Raw genomic sequence first — 15,357 nt, 5'->3', positions numbered from 1 at the left:
CCATCAGGACTGCAGAGAGTCTACATCTTCCGCCGAAAACTCAAGACACACCCAACAAATTGTAGCACTTAATTGTACTTAGAATGGCTCTTATCTATAGCAAGTTGTAAATCTGCTTATTTGATGAAATTGCACTTTGTTGTTTCTTGTTCGTCTGAGTTTGTATCTCTATGGTTGAAATACACTTATTGTAAGCCGCTTTGGATAAAAGCTTCAGCTTAATAACATGTAATGTAAATTTTCCTTTTGGAAAGAGGGATGCTAAATCATTAATAATAGAGGCAGTTGACAGAAGAAATGGGACAAAGACGACAAAGGAAGACATTATTCAGAAACATGAATGTGAAGACATACAAAGGAAAGTATAGAAGACAGGAAGTCATGATATTGAGTTTGAGATTCTGATGAACAGGACTTAACTCAATGTTGTATTTAATTGCAAAAAAGGCATCAGAATAGTGTTGTTTGTGTAGTTACATATTGAGAGAGGTACATCTTAAAGGAAAAAAAGTTAGGACAGAAGCGGACTTTGGAGAAAGTTCTGGCAGAGGAAAAAGAATGGCGTGAGATCTGCAGGGCACTGTTCAGATTTCTTAAAGAAACAAGATTAGGGCCCTTTCTCCATATGTGTTCTTTTGTGAACTTTTGTTCTCGTGGACTCGTGAAACGTCATCAGTCTCAGCCTGAGTACTGTTCTAATTCTAAAGTCCGCATCTTGCCAAGAACGGTCACAATACCCGGATGTGACTCGCCCCGCCCGTTTTACCGGGCATGCATCGGAGCAGGCTCGTCTGTTCTTGTGAGAGCCAAATATCCCAGAATGCATTTCACCTCAGCAACAGGCAAAAAAATAAACACAACTCTCTCTCGAAGTTTATAAATACTACGATATTTAAGTAACGGAATGTAATTTTAGAACTTTATCAGACGAGAAGTTAGTTTTTAAAGCAACTTTTCTGCGGTCGGTTTGTCAACATTCAGCCTTCATTAAAATTTGCTCTGAGGATGGAGATGTGAGGTGTAGTTAACAAATAACAACTCTGATCTAATCCATTGAGATATTTTGTTAATTATTTTATGAGATATATATATATATATATATATATATCTCATAAAATAATTAACAAAATATCTCAAAATATCGCAATATTATACATACCATTTCTTTCTTTTTAAATGAAACAAACGTTTGTTAATAGTAAAATAGACACAAACTATATTAAAACGCCTTAGCAAGACCAGCTGACGTGGTGACGTCATCAATTCAACTGCCGTTCCAAGTGCGGAAATAAAAGTTCTCCGTTCTCGTGAGTCAGGACACCCGAGTCTGTCTCCCGAGTCTATTCTTGCGGGAACGCAAGTTCGTTCTCGCCGTCTCGGATGTTGCGAAAGGGCCTAGGTGTTTTATTACGAGTTAAAGCAGTGATTAAACTGTTACCCTGAAACTCCACATTCCAGTACTGTAGGTGGCAGTATATATCTATTCAAGTTCGTTCCTACATGCCAATTATATTTTAAAAAGAAGTAGAAGAAGAAAAAGACCGCTGACCTGCAACCTTAAAGGAAAGCGGAACTTTAATGTGACTTGTGGTTTCAGTCGGAACGTTTAAATGTGACACCCAGGCGTTGCTCGGTGTCGTGGACGTGCAGGTAATTATTTCATCGGTTACCAACAACAATGTCTTCAGTTGAGTGTTTGAGAGAGTTTGTCAACCAGCGACTATCTGCTGCTGCTGAAGAAATATTCGGAGTTTTTAAAAGAACCATCGTCGAGTATCAGGAAGAGATCGAGCGGCAGCGCGGAATGTTGGATGTTATTTTGAGACCCGAAGTGAGGTTACACAGGATAGGTGAGTACAACTTTGTGAGGAACATCCGTGATCTAAAGCAACAAAGACGAGACATTCTGTTATTAAAAGGTTTTTAAACACTTGTTCCCTCAAACGTTTGTTTTTCTATTACTTTTGTCCCTCCAGAGCTCCCACAGTCACGTGTCTGTAAGCAGGAGGAGTTTCTCTCTGACCAGCAGCTGTGTCTCCAGGAGAGGAACCCCAGTGTGGACCAAGAGGACCCAGATCCTCCACAGATTAAAGAGGAACAGGAGAAACTCTGCAGCAGTCCGGAGGGAGAGCAGCTTGAACCGAAGCAGGAGGCCGACACCTTTACGTTAACTCCGACTTGTGAGGAAACTGATCACAGTGATGATGAGACTCCGTTTTTTAATCCTGACAAAAGTCAGAGTGAATCAGAGGCAGAGCCTCCAGCTAGCACGTGTACCAGCTCGTTAGATGAGGAAATGGACTGTGAGCGTTTTGTGGGACCAGAACCAAACATCTCTCATGAATCTGATAGCGAAGATCAGAAAGGAGTAAAACGTAGTTTAACATCAACCAAGGAGTCACAACAGCAGATTCTGGCTCCTCCAGAAGAGAAGACATTTTCTTGCAAAACATGTGGAAAAGATTTCAAATATAGTAAAACCTTAAAAGTCCACATGGAAGTTCAAACTGAGAAAAGACTGTATTCTTGCAACACCTGTGGCAAAACATTTGCTCATGCATCAAGTTTGAAGTCTCACACAAGAATTCACACTGGGGAGAAGCCATATTCCTGCATCACCTGTGGGAAAACATTCACTGATGCATCAGGTTTGAAGAATCACACAAGAATCCATACTGGGGATAAGCCATATTCTTGCCTCACCTGTGGGAAAACATTCACTCAGCCAGCAGGTTTAATCTGTGGAGGATCTGTGGAGGATCTGGGTCCTCTTGGTCCACACTGGGGTTCCTCTCCTGGAGACACAGCTGCTGGTCAGAGAGAACCTCCTCCTGGTTACAGACACGTGACTGTGGGAGCTCTGGAGGGACAAAAGAAATAGAAAAACAAACGTTTGAGCGAAAAAACACAACGAGTGTGAATAAACTACAACCGTCATGTTTCCTACTTTTCAAATAATACTGGGGAGAAGCCTTAATCCTGTATAATATGTGAAAGATGTTTCAGAAGTTCTAGTATCTTAATTGTCCATGTGAGAAAAATTCACAAGGATGAAAAGTCATAGATGCAACTCCAGTGATGAAATATTCTGAGCAATTGTTAAGCTTAGAAAGGCGTTGAAGCAAAAAGTATTTTCAATTATCTCTTCCTCCAACAGGCATAACCTAACATAATTGCAGTCTGTCCATCTCGGGAGAGGGATCCCTCTGATGTTCTCCCTAAGGTTTCTTCCCTTTTTTCCCCATTGAAGGGTTTTTTCATTTTTTGGGGAGACAGAGGATGTTGCATGTGTACAGACTGTAAAGCCCTTTGAGGCAAATTTGTAATTTGCGATTTTGGGCTATAAAAAATAAAATGAATTGAATTGAATACTTCCAGATCTCAACAACCGGGCTTGCAATTTAGTTCACTTTTGTCAGTGTTTATTCAAATGTATCGGTGCTTGGTTCGTTCGCTGCTGATCACGTGTTCAATGACGTTCGAAGCTTCGTTCCAGCGCACAGCCATGTGACCGCTTCGATTTGATTAAAATGGGTGCGACACAGGGTTCAGGCTTGTCTGTCTGATACAGTCAAAGTCAGTGTTGTTGAGAGTAGCAAAGAGCAAATTTACAATGGAACCTTTGGCAAAGAGGTCGCTCCGAGATGTAGGATCACTTCAATTTGATTTTCTCTAACAAGGTTGGCAATAGGAAGGCAAAGTTGTGTTGTGTAATTATTTATTATAATAAACATATTACTGTATATATCAATAAAAATCAATAATGTCATGCCCCATCCCATGTGTCCACAAGCACCTCAATATCCTGTCATAACAATCCTGTACAATCACTGCCCCACTGACCTTTCCTCTGTAAATCACTTCCCACATTCCGGATTCAAACAATTCACATCAGTCCCTGTGACTGCCATGAAGTGCACATGCAGTAGGAAGCCCTTGCTGGTATTTTAAATTATATTGCTTACATATAACTCAATAATATATATATATATATAATATATATATATATATATATATATATATATATATATATATATATCTTCTATTAATTCTTCTGCTAGTATGATCACAAACATACATGCACAAAGGTGCAGAAAGACACACAGATAAGTGTTTGTTCCACTTCTCCCCAATGTACAGAGAATTGAATTACACAAACAAGGACACAATTCAATCCTGAAAAGCAATAGTTGTATTCATATAGGAATCCATGTATTTATTACATGATTTATTGGTTCAACTTTTCATAGTTATGTTCAACCCAGAGAGACTGGGCCAAAATATACTGGTAGACTATTGGAAACATGCACTACAAGTTTTCAACAGCAGAGGTCATCATAGAGTTTGCGATGCATTAAATCAGTGGTCCCCAAACTAAGGCCCGCGGGCCGGATACGGCCCGCCTCCACATTTGGCCCGGCCCCCTGAACAATACCAGAGGGGCATTATGATTTTTTTTTCAGTCTGGCCACGCAAATCCTAGACTAGCCCCTGTGAAGTAGAACGGAATAATGGAGAAAAGGTTGATTCAGAATGCAGGGTATTTAACCTGCAGTGGTCAAACCATTATTTGTTTGTTCAATGCTCTCATCTGTCAAGAGGCGGTTATTTATTTCATTTTTTTCTGTAAAGATCCCAGAGAAGATTATTTGGTTATTATTTATTTCATTAAGTGGTATTTAATTTCCTGACTTTTTTTTCTGTGAAGATCCCGAATTGTTATTATTTGGTTATATGTGGCTTTCTGGAAAACAATAAATGTTTACATTTAGGCACCCACTGCAATCGTCACACTTTTTCTGACCCCGGCCCCCTCCAGAGAAGGGAAAAGTTATCTGGCCCTCACAGGATCAAGTTTGGGGACCCCTGCGTTAAATGAATGAACCTTTTTCCGATACAATTGGCTGGAAAGCTTCACTGGTTCAGAAAGCTTCACTTTGCCATTACTAACGTTTAACCTGTTTGATGTGTGTGTTATTATTTTCTGAAATGTGATATATATATTATACATATATACATACATACACATTTCAGAAAATAATTGTCATTATGGCCATAGTCTATTTTGATAAAGAGAAAGCATGTGACTCCATGTGGAGAGCGGGCCTATTGATTAACGTATATATATATATATATATATATATAATGGGGTTTGGTGGAAGGATGTATAACTAGATATTTGGTTTCTTGTCCAATCAATTACTAAAAGTTAAAGTTGGAGATGCCGTGTCAGAAGAATTCGCTATTGTGAATGGGATCCCTCAAGGTAGTGTTAGTGTCCCTGTCACACTCGGGCTGGGGCAGGATGCAGTGAGGACTCAGGCGCAGGGTTTCCAATCCAAAGTGCTCTTTATTCATAACCAAAAACCAAAGAACGTGCACCAACGACGAGAGACATCCAACAATGACGCGACAAAGGACAACAGGCACACAGGGCTTAAATACACAAGGGAGGTGCAGGTGATTGGACACAGGTGGAGACAAACACACAATCACAAGACAAGGCAGGAAGTGAAGTTAACCCAGGACCACAAGAGACATGAAACTTCAAACTAAAACAGGAAGCGAGGCCAAACCGTGACAGAACCCCCCCCTTAAGGACCGGATTCCAGACGGTCCTAAAGGAGGGTGGAACCTAGAAAAACAGACAAGGGAGGGAGGGCGGGGAACCCAACAACCCCCGGCCGCCCAGGGGACTCCAAGGGTCGGCGGCACGGTGTCGGGTCCCTCCGGCCGGGATGACCGCCGGCCCTCAGGGTCTCGGGGGGCCGACCGCTACGGCGGCCGGGCCTCAGGGTCTCGGGGGCCCTGCCGCTACGGCGACCGGGCCTCAGGGTCTCGGGGGGCCGGCCGCTACGGCGACCGGGCTTCAGGGTCTCGGGGGGCCGGCCTCTACGGCGACCGGGCTTCAGGGTCTCGGGGGGCCGGCCGCTACGGCGACCGGGCTTCGTGGCGGGGGGCGTCGGGCGGTGCGGCTCCGGCGTCGTCGCGGCGGGGGACGCCGGGCGGTGCGGCTCCGGCGTCGTCGCGGCTCCGGCGTCGTCGCGGCGGGGGACGCCGGGCGGTGCGGCTCCGGCGTCGTCGCGGCGGGGGACGCCGGGCGGTGCGGCTCCGGCGTCGTCGTGGCGGGGGGCGCCGGGCGGTGCGGCTCCGGCGTCGTCGCGGCGGGGGGCGCCGGGCGGTGCGGCTCCGGCGTCGTCGTGGCGGGGGGCGCCGGGCGGTGCGGCTCCGGCTTCGTCGTGGCGAGGATCACCGGGCTGAGCCCTGACCCCAATCCCCCTCCAAGGACCGGATTCCAGACGGTCCCCAGAGGGTGGGAAGGGGGGGTCAAGATCGGGCGTCGAGGGGCCGGGACGGGCGGAGACAAGACCCTGGGGGCCGGGACGGGCGCAGACAAGACCCTGGGGGCCGGGAGGGGCGCTGACGGGCGTCTGGGGGCCGGAAAGGGCGCTGACGGGCGTCTGGGGGCCGGGACGGGCGCTGACGGGCGTCTGGGGGCCGGAACGGGCGCTGACGGGCGTCTGGGGGCCGGAACGGGCGCTGACGGGCGTCTGGGGGCCGGAACGGGCGCTGACGGGCGTCTGGGGGCCGGGACGGGCGCAGGCGAGGCTCTGGGGGCCGGGACGGGCCTCGCTTATGATACGTGTTCAGGGTGTCCAGGTGCACCTGCGGGGAATTGCTCAATGTATTTGCTTGTAATGTAACTGCTTTTTCTCTTCTAAATAAACATTTTCAACTTGATTGATTTACGTTTCGGATTCTTCTCATCAAACAACCCGGAGGGATTGAAAATCCCAACATAGTTCTTCAGCAACAAAATAGTGTGTTCTTAAATTTCTGAAGAAAATATTGTCAATCTAACAATTTTCTGCAAATAAAAATGATTGATCTCTTAAACTCTCAAGTGAAGTTCACTCATGATTTTATCCTGCATGTGTTTTTTTCTTTTTTTTAAATAAAAGAAAGACAAAGAGCTCGCACCCCAGATCGCACCCCAGCCTGTGAGGGAAGCGTCTGTCATGAGGATGACCGGACGGCAGATCGCCCCTATAACGGGCCCTTGGGTTAGAAACCCACGGTGCCTCCATATGACCAGGGCCCTCAGGCAGCGCAGAGTGATTTTGATCAGGCGGTGCTGGTTCCCCCTTGGGGAGAACCCCTTGGTCTTGAGCCACCACTGCAACGGTCTCAAGTGTAACAGGCCGCGAGGGATCACATTGGATGCCGCTGCCAGGAGACCTAGCAGTCTCTGAAACTGTTTCACAGTGAGTGGCCTGCCTAGCCTAGCCTGCTGAACAGCAGAGAGGATGGAAACTACCCGAGCGGGAGACAGGTGTGCCCGCATCATGGTCGAATCCCAAATTACGCCCAGAAAGGTGGTCCCACGTGCTGGGGACAGCACGCTTTTCCTGGTGTGGAGTCTCAGCCCCAGACGGTTGATGTGAGCGAGCACAACATCACAGTGTTGGGCCGCCAGGCGCTCGGAGGGCGCAAAAATCAACCAGCCGTCCAGGTAGTTAAAATTACGGATGCCCTGGAGACGCAATGGCACCAGAGCTGCATGCACGCATTTGGTGAACGTACGGGGCGAGAGGGCTAGGCCAAAAGGAAGGGAGGATGGGAATATGAAAGTAAGCGTCCTGGAGATCTACCGTCACAAACCAGTCCTTGGACCTGATTTGTGCCGCGATCTGTTTGAGAGTGAGCATCTTGAAGCTCAACTTTGCAACAGCGCGGTTCAAACGGCGGAGATCCAGAATCGAACGCAAACCCCCATCCTTCTTTGGAACGATGAAGTACCGGCTGTAATAGCCTGACTCTCTGTCTGGGGGGAGAACTCGTTCTACGGCTCCCTTCCGCAGCAGGGTCTGTACTTCTTGTTCCAACACCAGAGCCTGCTGGGGGTCTACCACCCTGGTTAGTACGCCCCAAAATCGAGGCGGCCGCCACCTAACTTAGATGGCGTAGCCGACATCGATTGTGTGCAGGACCCATTGAAATACGTTGGGGAGGGCTCGCCACTCACCCAAAAAGTTTCTCAGGGGCTCCGTCCCCCGGAGAGTACCGGGGGGGAAGGGAGCACCGAAAACTGCGGTGGCACCCTACCACCTCTGGTGGGGGTCACTCTCCGGGCCCTGACCCCTACGGTGTCAGGACCTATTGGACGAAGTCCTCTCCGCGGACGTGGCGTCGTCGGGGAAGGAATGAATCGAACGCCTCCGCCTGCCACCTCTCAGCGTGGAGTTTATCCGCCACGGCCCCAATGGCACCTCCAAAGAGGGTAGTGGGGGAGAGAGGGGCATCCAGGAGGAAGGACTTGTCCTGCCCCTGCAGGCTGGAGTGGCTCAGCCAAAGGTGCCACTCCGTAGCCACCATGGCTGCCATGGAGCGGCCGACGGACTTCGCGGTGTCCTTCATGGCTCTTAACGCGAGGTCAGCCGTGTGCCTCAGCTCACGCACTGCCTCTGGTGTTAGTTCCGTCCCCTCGGCCACGTCGGCCAGCAGCTCTGCCTGATACACCTGGATAAGCGTCATCGTATGCAGGCAGCACGCCGCTTGCCCCGTCGCCGAGTAAGCCCTGCCCACTAGAACGGAGGTAGTCCTCGAAGGCTTGGTGGGCAGTACCGGTGTCCTCAGCGACACAGACGTGGGGGAAACATGGCCTTCCATAGCCATGTTGCTTAGCCTCAGCTAAAGACGAATACAATGCCGTATGCGGGTTGTACACGCGAACAGACACCGGCCTACTCCAGGACGCCGACACCTCAGTGTGGACGTCTGAGAAGAACGGCAGACACCGGCGCCAAGGCGTTGTGCGGCAAGGTAAGAACCGCTCCTGCAGTTTACCGGGAGCAGACGGCTGCTGCTCACCCGCCGGCCTGCTGATATGTAATCTGTCAGCGGCTCGGGTGAGGACCTCCAGCAATTCTTTTGCTGCAGCGGGGGAATAAGTCGCCTCGGCGTCAGCCTCCGCTGCCTCTACACTCACCACGTCCAGCTCCTCGGAGCCGGAAAAACGTGAGAGCGGCGTCTCGTCCGGGGTGGAGGAAGCCGCGGAGCGTGCCTCCGCCTCCGGAAACGAGCGCCTGGATCCCATGGTGAAGGGCCGGGAAAAGGCGTCAGCCGTCCCGGAATCCTCCGTGATATCCATTTGTGATCGCCAGGAAGGCAACCGGTGCTACGCCTCGGCATGAGCCGAAGCGGAGCCACAGGGAGCACGCCTCGTTGAGCCGTCCTCATTGAAGAGAGCTCGACGGGAGACTCGAGATTGCCACGGCAAATGCTCACAGTCTGCACAGCTAGCCCCCTCAAGGGCTAGCTGGGCGTGCTTCATGCCTAAGCAGACAACACACAGGTCGTGTGAGTCTCTGCCCGTAATAAATCGGGGGCAAGGGGGAACAAATTGGACAAACCGCTCAGCCATTTTTATCTCAGTGGAAAAACTTCACACGCACTAGATGAAGGCACAGAGATGCATGGTCCTGCCCTTCGGGTCCTTTTATAGCGCCCTGGTCTAGCTTCCCCGCTATGACGTACCAGCTCGCCATTGGTTAGGTTTCACATGTGCTTCATGACGCGGTCACGCAGGGGCATTCCCACAGCGTCTTTACGCAGCTCGAGTTCCCTGATAGGGAACTGCAGTATCATACACTCATGTGTAAATGTTTTTGTGTTGTTTCAAAAATAAAGCTCTCTTGAGGAAAGTGTACCCCTGTTAAAATATATTCATAATTTATCATGTTTATACAATAATCAAGTTCATAGTTTGATATTTATATTGTAGTTGAAAACAGCCCTGTTAGAAATTCATAGTAAAGTCAATAAAAAGTTCAAAGAATTAACATTGATGGAGAAGGTCAGACTATTTCCTTCAGAAACACCCTTGGTTAGCTAGCTCATTTAAAATATCTTAAACTTAAACTTTTTTGACCCTGCATCTTAAAAGAATCGGAATCGCTGGGAACCGGAATTGAAATAAGGAATCGGAATTGGAATCGGAATCGTTCAAATTCAAACTACCGAACCGTAGTTAGAACAGTAATGAAACTGCACCTTCCGAGTACATTAGGTGGCGGTTTGCATCTGCAACCAAAAGGTGGGTTTCTCGGTGAGGTGGTGTGTGCGCGCTACCGTAGGTTACCACTCAAATGAAGGTACAGTACATTTTATTGCACTCTGAATCGCAAACTACAAGTCAAAACAGTCAAGCTCAAGATAAAACCAATGTATGAAATGACTGAATCTAAAATGGTCTCAGAAGTTCTGCCCCACCATAAAAACCCAGTAAAAGAGATGCATCTCCATTAAAAAAGGATTGATAAAAGGACACCAGATTGGGCCAGCACGTACAGGGCTCAAGGCCAATAAGTCTGAGTTTGAAAAAATATTTCTTCATATTATTTTTGTTTTGCTGAAAAATGAAAACGGGTCCCACAGACCCGAACACCATACAAGGGTTAAGTTGGTTCCTACCATTGCATTCTAATTAAAGAAGAGTTAGAAGAAGAATACGGAAGAGCTGCATCCTTAATGGAAAGCGGAACCTTAATGTGACCGGTGTTTTAAGTCGGACCTTTATAGTGTGACACCCAACCGTTGCTCGGCAATGAGGCGTCGCAGGTAATTATTCCATCGGTTACCAACAACAATGTCTTCAGTTGAGTGTTTGAGAGAGTTTGTCAACCAGCGACTATCTGCTGCTGCTGAAGAAATATTCGGAGTTTTTAAAAGAACCATCGCCGAGTATCAGGAAGAGATCGAGCGGCAGCGCGGACTGTTGGATGTTGGAAACCCGAAGTGAGGTTACGCAGGATAGGTGAGTACAACTTTGTGAGGAACATCCGTGATCTAAAGCAACAAAGATGAAAAGTCTGTTGTCTAAAGCTATAAAGACGAGACTTTCTGTTATTAAAAGGTTTTTAAACACGTGTTCCCTCAAATGTTTGTTTTTCTATTTCTTTTGTCCCTCCAGAGCTCCCACAGTCACGTGTCTGTAAGCAGGAGGAGGTTCTCTCTGACCAGCAGCTGTGTCTTCAGGAGAGGAACCCCAGTGTGGACCAAGAGGACCCAGATCCTCCACAGATTAAAGAGGAACAGGAGGAACTCTGCAGCAGTCAGGAGGGAGAGCAGCTTGAACCGAAGCAGGAGGCCGACACCTTTACGTTGACTCCGACTTGTGAGGAAACTGATCACAGTGATGATGAGACTCCGTTTTTGAATCCTGACAAAAGTCAGAGTGAATCAGAGGCAGAGCCTCCAGCTAGCACGTGTACCAGCTCGTTAAATGAAGAAATGGACTGTGAGCGTTTTGTGGGACCAGAACCAAACATCTCTCATGAATCTGATAGCAAAGATCAGAAAGGAGTAAAACGTAGTTTAAAATCAACCAAGGAGCCACAAGAGCAGATTCTGGCTCCTCCAGGTGAGAAGCCATTTTTGTGCGAAACATGTGGAAATTATTTCCAACATAGAAAAACGTTGTTGTTCCATGTGAAGAGGTTCCACGGTGTTGATCAACCATATGCATGCCACACCTGTGGGAAAAAATTCATGGGAAAATCAGCACTTGAGGTTCATAAAACAGTCCACAGTGATGAGAGACCATTTTCTTGCAAAATATGTAGAAAAGATTTTAAATTTAGTAGTAGTTTAAAGGTCCACATGAAAGTTCACACTGAAGAAATGCCGTATTCTTGCAACACCTGTGGCAAAACATTCACTCATGCATCATTAATGAAGTCTCATACAAGAGTCCATACTGGGGAGAAGCCACATTCCTGCATCACCTGTGGGAAAACATTCACTCATGCATCACTAATGAAGTCTCATATAAGAATCCATACTGGGGAGAAGCCATTTTCCTGCATGACCTGTGGCAAAACATTCACTCACGCATCAAATTTGAAGAAACACACAAGGATTCATACTGGGGAGAAGCCATATTCCTGCATCACCTGTGGCAAAACATTCACTCGGCCAGAATCTTTGACGTATCACACAAGAATCCATACTGGGGAGAAGCCATATTCCTGCATCACCTGTGGGAAAACATTCACTTATGGATCAAGTTTGAAGACTCACACAAGAATCCATACTGGGGAGAAGCCTAATCCTGTATAATATGTGAAAGATGTTTGTAATGGTAAAATATGTTACAACATAATCTTATGCCAAAAGAGTGATTATTGTCTGTGTTGAAGCAATGTGAGAAGAAAAGGGAAATCCAAAAGTTGTCTTTTGCAGCTGTGTGAAGGACAGTCAAACCGGCCTTCACCCGAATGCTCGAACAAAGGAGCTCGGTTACTCCCATCTTTACCTTGATTTGTTTCCTCCTTGATTTACAACTTTTCATCTTGGTTATCTCACAGGTGGTTTAGAGTTTTAGGTTTCTGTTTCTCTCGTGGCCGCCTACCACCAGAAATGACCTTCATGTGTGTGTATAAGAACTCAGCGTTTTCTCTCCACAGAGCACCGTGATACGTGCTTGTGTAGTTGACCTCCTGCTTGCAACCAATAAATGGACTTTTTGCAACTTTGATCATTCATCAAGACTCTGTTTTATTAGACAAATCATTCTCTTCTACTGGGCTTATTTAAATATTCCACAACAATTTGGCGTCACAAACAGAATTCACTGACTGTCCGTCAGGCTCCGGGGGACCATCTGGAAAAAAAGGCCTTTTCCCAGGATCAGCAGCTGATGATCCTGCCTCATCCCTCCTTAGACAAGAGAGATCGGGCGGAAACCGAAGGAGTCCTGATTGACGTCACGTGTATCCAGCGAAAAAGAATGAATTTCTACAAACTCGGGTAAGATGTTGAAATTCCAATTTTTTTACCATTTGGGTGTTTTTATTTATTTATCTATTTCATTTTGAGTACATGATTCCGGGATATTTCTAATGCATTATTGTCTGCGAAGGTAGATGGGGACTGTGTACGATAGAAATTTCACTCGGAAGAAATTCTCAGAGATCGTAACACTCGCTAGACTTGTCCAATCAATTATTAAAAGTTAAAGTTGGAGATGCCGTGTCAGAAGAATTCACTATTGTGAATGGGATCCCTCAAGGTAGTTTTAGTGGCCCCTTATTTAATATTATGATAAATAACTTCTTTGTGGACATTGATAGAGATATTGGCTCCTGGCTATATGCTGACAATGAAGCAATGTGAAAATGACAAGATTGTCCTTACAGTCAAAATTATTGCAAAAATCTGTAAAAGAGGTCCGAACTGAGAGGGGCTACAATTAGAAGAATAGGACTGTGTCTGACAGCTATCAATCTGTGAATCCTTTCCGTGTCCGGGCCGGGTGAGGTTTCCCGTGTTGAGTAGAATTAAGCCGCAGGCTCCACTCCTCGTGGTGCCCTTCCGTCAATTCCTTTAAGTTTCAGACATAGATTTCACTCGGAACAAATTCTCCGAGGTCGTAACACTCGCTATTTACTACCCGGGTAAAATAAGACTGTTGTTATAGTTAACCAAACGTGAATTCTACCTGTAGAATAAGATCGTGGCTGTAGCACACGTGAGTTTTACGCTGAAACAGGTACATTGATATCGTTGTTATTGTTAACCAAACGTGAGTTCTACTGAATTACCTTTAGAATAAGATCGTGGCAATATCAAAGCGTGAGTTTCGACCGGGGTTTTTGTCCCTCCAGAGCTGCCACAGTCACGTGTCTGTAAGCAGGAGGAGGTTCTCTCTGACCAGCAGCTGTGTCTCCAGGAGAGGAACCCCAGTGTGGACCAAGAGGACCCAGATCCTCCACAGATTAAAGAGGAACAGGAGGAACTCTGCAGCAGTCAGGAGGGAGAGCAGCTTGAACCGAAGCAGGAGGCCGACACCTTTACGTTGACTCCGACTTGTGAGGAAACTGATCACAGTGATGATGAGACTCCGTTTTTGAATCCTGACAAAAGTCAGAGTGAATCAGAGGCAGAGCCTCCAGCTAGCACATGTACCAGCTCGTTAGATGAGGAAATGGACTGTGAGCGTTTTGTGGGACCAGAACCAAACATCTCTCATGAATCTGATAGCAAAGATCAGAAAGGAGTAAAACGTAGTTTAACATCAACCAAGGAGCCACAACAGCAGATTCTGGCTCCTCCAGGTGAGAAGACATTTTTGTGCAAAACATGTGGAAAAGATTTCAAACGTAGTAAAACCTTAAAAGTCCACATGAAAGTTCACACTGGGAAAAGACTGTATTCTTGCATCACCTGTGGGAAAACATTCACTCAGACATCAAGTTTGAGGTCTCACACAAGAATCCATACTGGGGAGAAGCCTTATTCTTGCCTCACCTGTGGGAAAACATTCACTCAGGCTGCAAATTTGAGTACTCATATGAGAATCCATACGGGGGAGAAGCCGTATTCCTGCATCACCTGTGGGAAAACATTCCCTCGGCCAGAACATTTGAAGAATCACACAAGAATTCATACTGGGGAGAAGCCTTATTCCTGCATCACCTGTGGCAAAACATTCACTATTGCATCACATTTAAAGTATCATACAAGAATTCATACTGGGGATAAGCCATAATCTTGTAAAATATGTGAAAGATGTTTCAGAAGTTCTGGTATCTTAATTGTCCATGTGAGAAAAATTCACAACGATGAAACGTCATAGATCCAACTCTTGTGTTGAAATATTCTGAGCAATTTCTACAATCATATTTGGATCTTACTTCAGCAAAAAAATAAGATGTTGTTGTTCCTTCATGTAACTTGCTGTTAGTTACATGTTTTGGGGTAATTTACTACTAAAATCTTTGAAACAACTTTGCTTGCAAATTGAGTGATGTGGAATATTTCAATAAAAGTTCGGGAGAAGAGAATGACTTGTTTCTAGGGGCGATGTTGAAGTAACGTGGGGGCCGCAAGGGTGACGGTTCAAATCCCGGTTGCTCCATGTCGAAGTGTCTCCGTGTAAGACACCTAACCCCCAATTGCTCTCCAGGCAAAATGTAAAGCATGGCTTATAATGCAATGTAAGTCGCTTTGAATGAAGGCGTCCGTTCAATGACGTGTAATGTAAGGTAGGTTCATCTAATAAAACAGTCTTGGTGAATGATCAAAGTTGCAAAAGTCCATTTATTGCTTGCAAGCAGGAGGTCAAATACACAAGCACGCATTACGGTGCTCTGTGGAGATGGCGTCTCCGATCAGTCAAAACACTGAGCTTTTATACACACAAGTTAAGGTCATTTCCAGTGGCAGGTGGCCACGAGAGGCTCCGGACCATAAACACTAAACCACCTGTGAGATAGCAGATATGAAGACTTACAAACCAAGTGAGAAATGAGCCAAGGTTAAGATGGGGGTAACAGTCCTTTGTTCGAGCATTTG

General features: G+C 46.5%; 2 protein-coding genes across 2 annotated transcripts; both read left to right on the top strand.

Annotated features, from left to right (window-relative positions):
* Window positions 1-1,652: 1,652 nt before the first annotated feature.
* Window positions 1,653-9,229, top strand: LOC134129027 (zinc finger protein with KRAB and SCAN domains 3-like). Its single transcript, XM_062562189.1, has 3 exons — window positions 1,653-1,850; window positions 1,977-2,732; window positions 9,165-9,229. Exons 1-3 carry the CDS (start codon window positions 1,679-1,681, stop codon window positions 9,227-9,229), a joined length of 993 nt encoding a protein of 330 aa, XP_062418173.1. The 5' UTR covers window positions 1,653-1,678.
* A 2,049-nt stretch (window positions 9,230-11,278) lies between these two features.
* Window positions 11,279-12,517, top strand: LOC134129084 (gastrula zinc finger protein XlCGF49.1-like). The gene has a single exon (XM_062562507.1). It carries the CDS (start codon window positions 11,293-11,295, stop codon window positions 12,118-12,120), a length of 828 nt encoding a protein of 275 aa, XP_062418491.1. The 5' UTR covers window positions 11,279-11,292; the 3' UTR covers window positions 12,121-12,517.
* The last annotated feature ends 2,840 nt before the right edge of the window (window positions 12,518-15,357 follow it).

Source organism: Pungitius pungitius, chromosome 5 (genome assembly GCF_949316345.1).
Source record: "Pungitius pungitius chromosome 5, fPunPun2.1, whole genome shotgun sequence".
Lineage (NCBI taxonomy): Eukaryota > Metazoa > Chordata > Actinopteri > Perciformes > Gasterosteidae > Pungitius > Pungitius pungitius.
The sequence above is the reverse complement of the archived record's forward strand: the minus strand, read 5'-3'. Positions and strand labels throughout refer to the sequence as shown.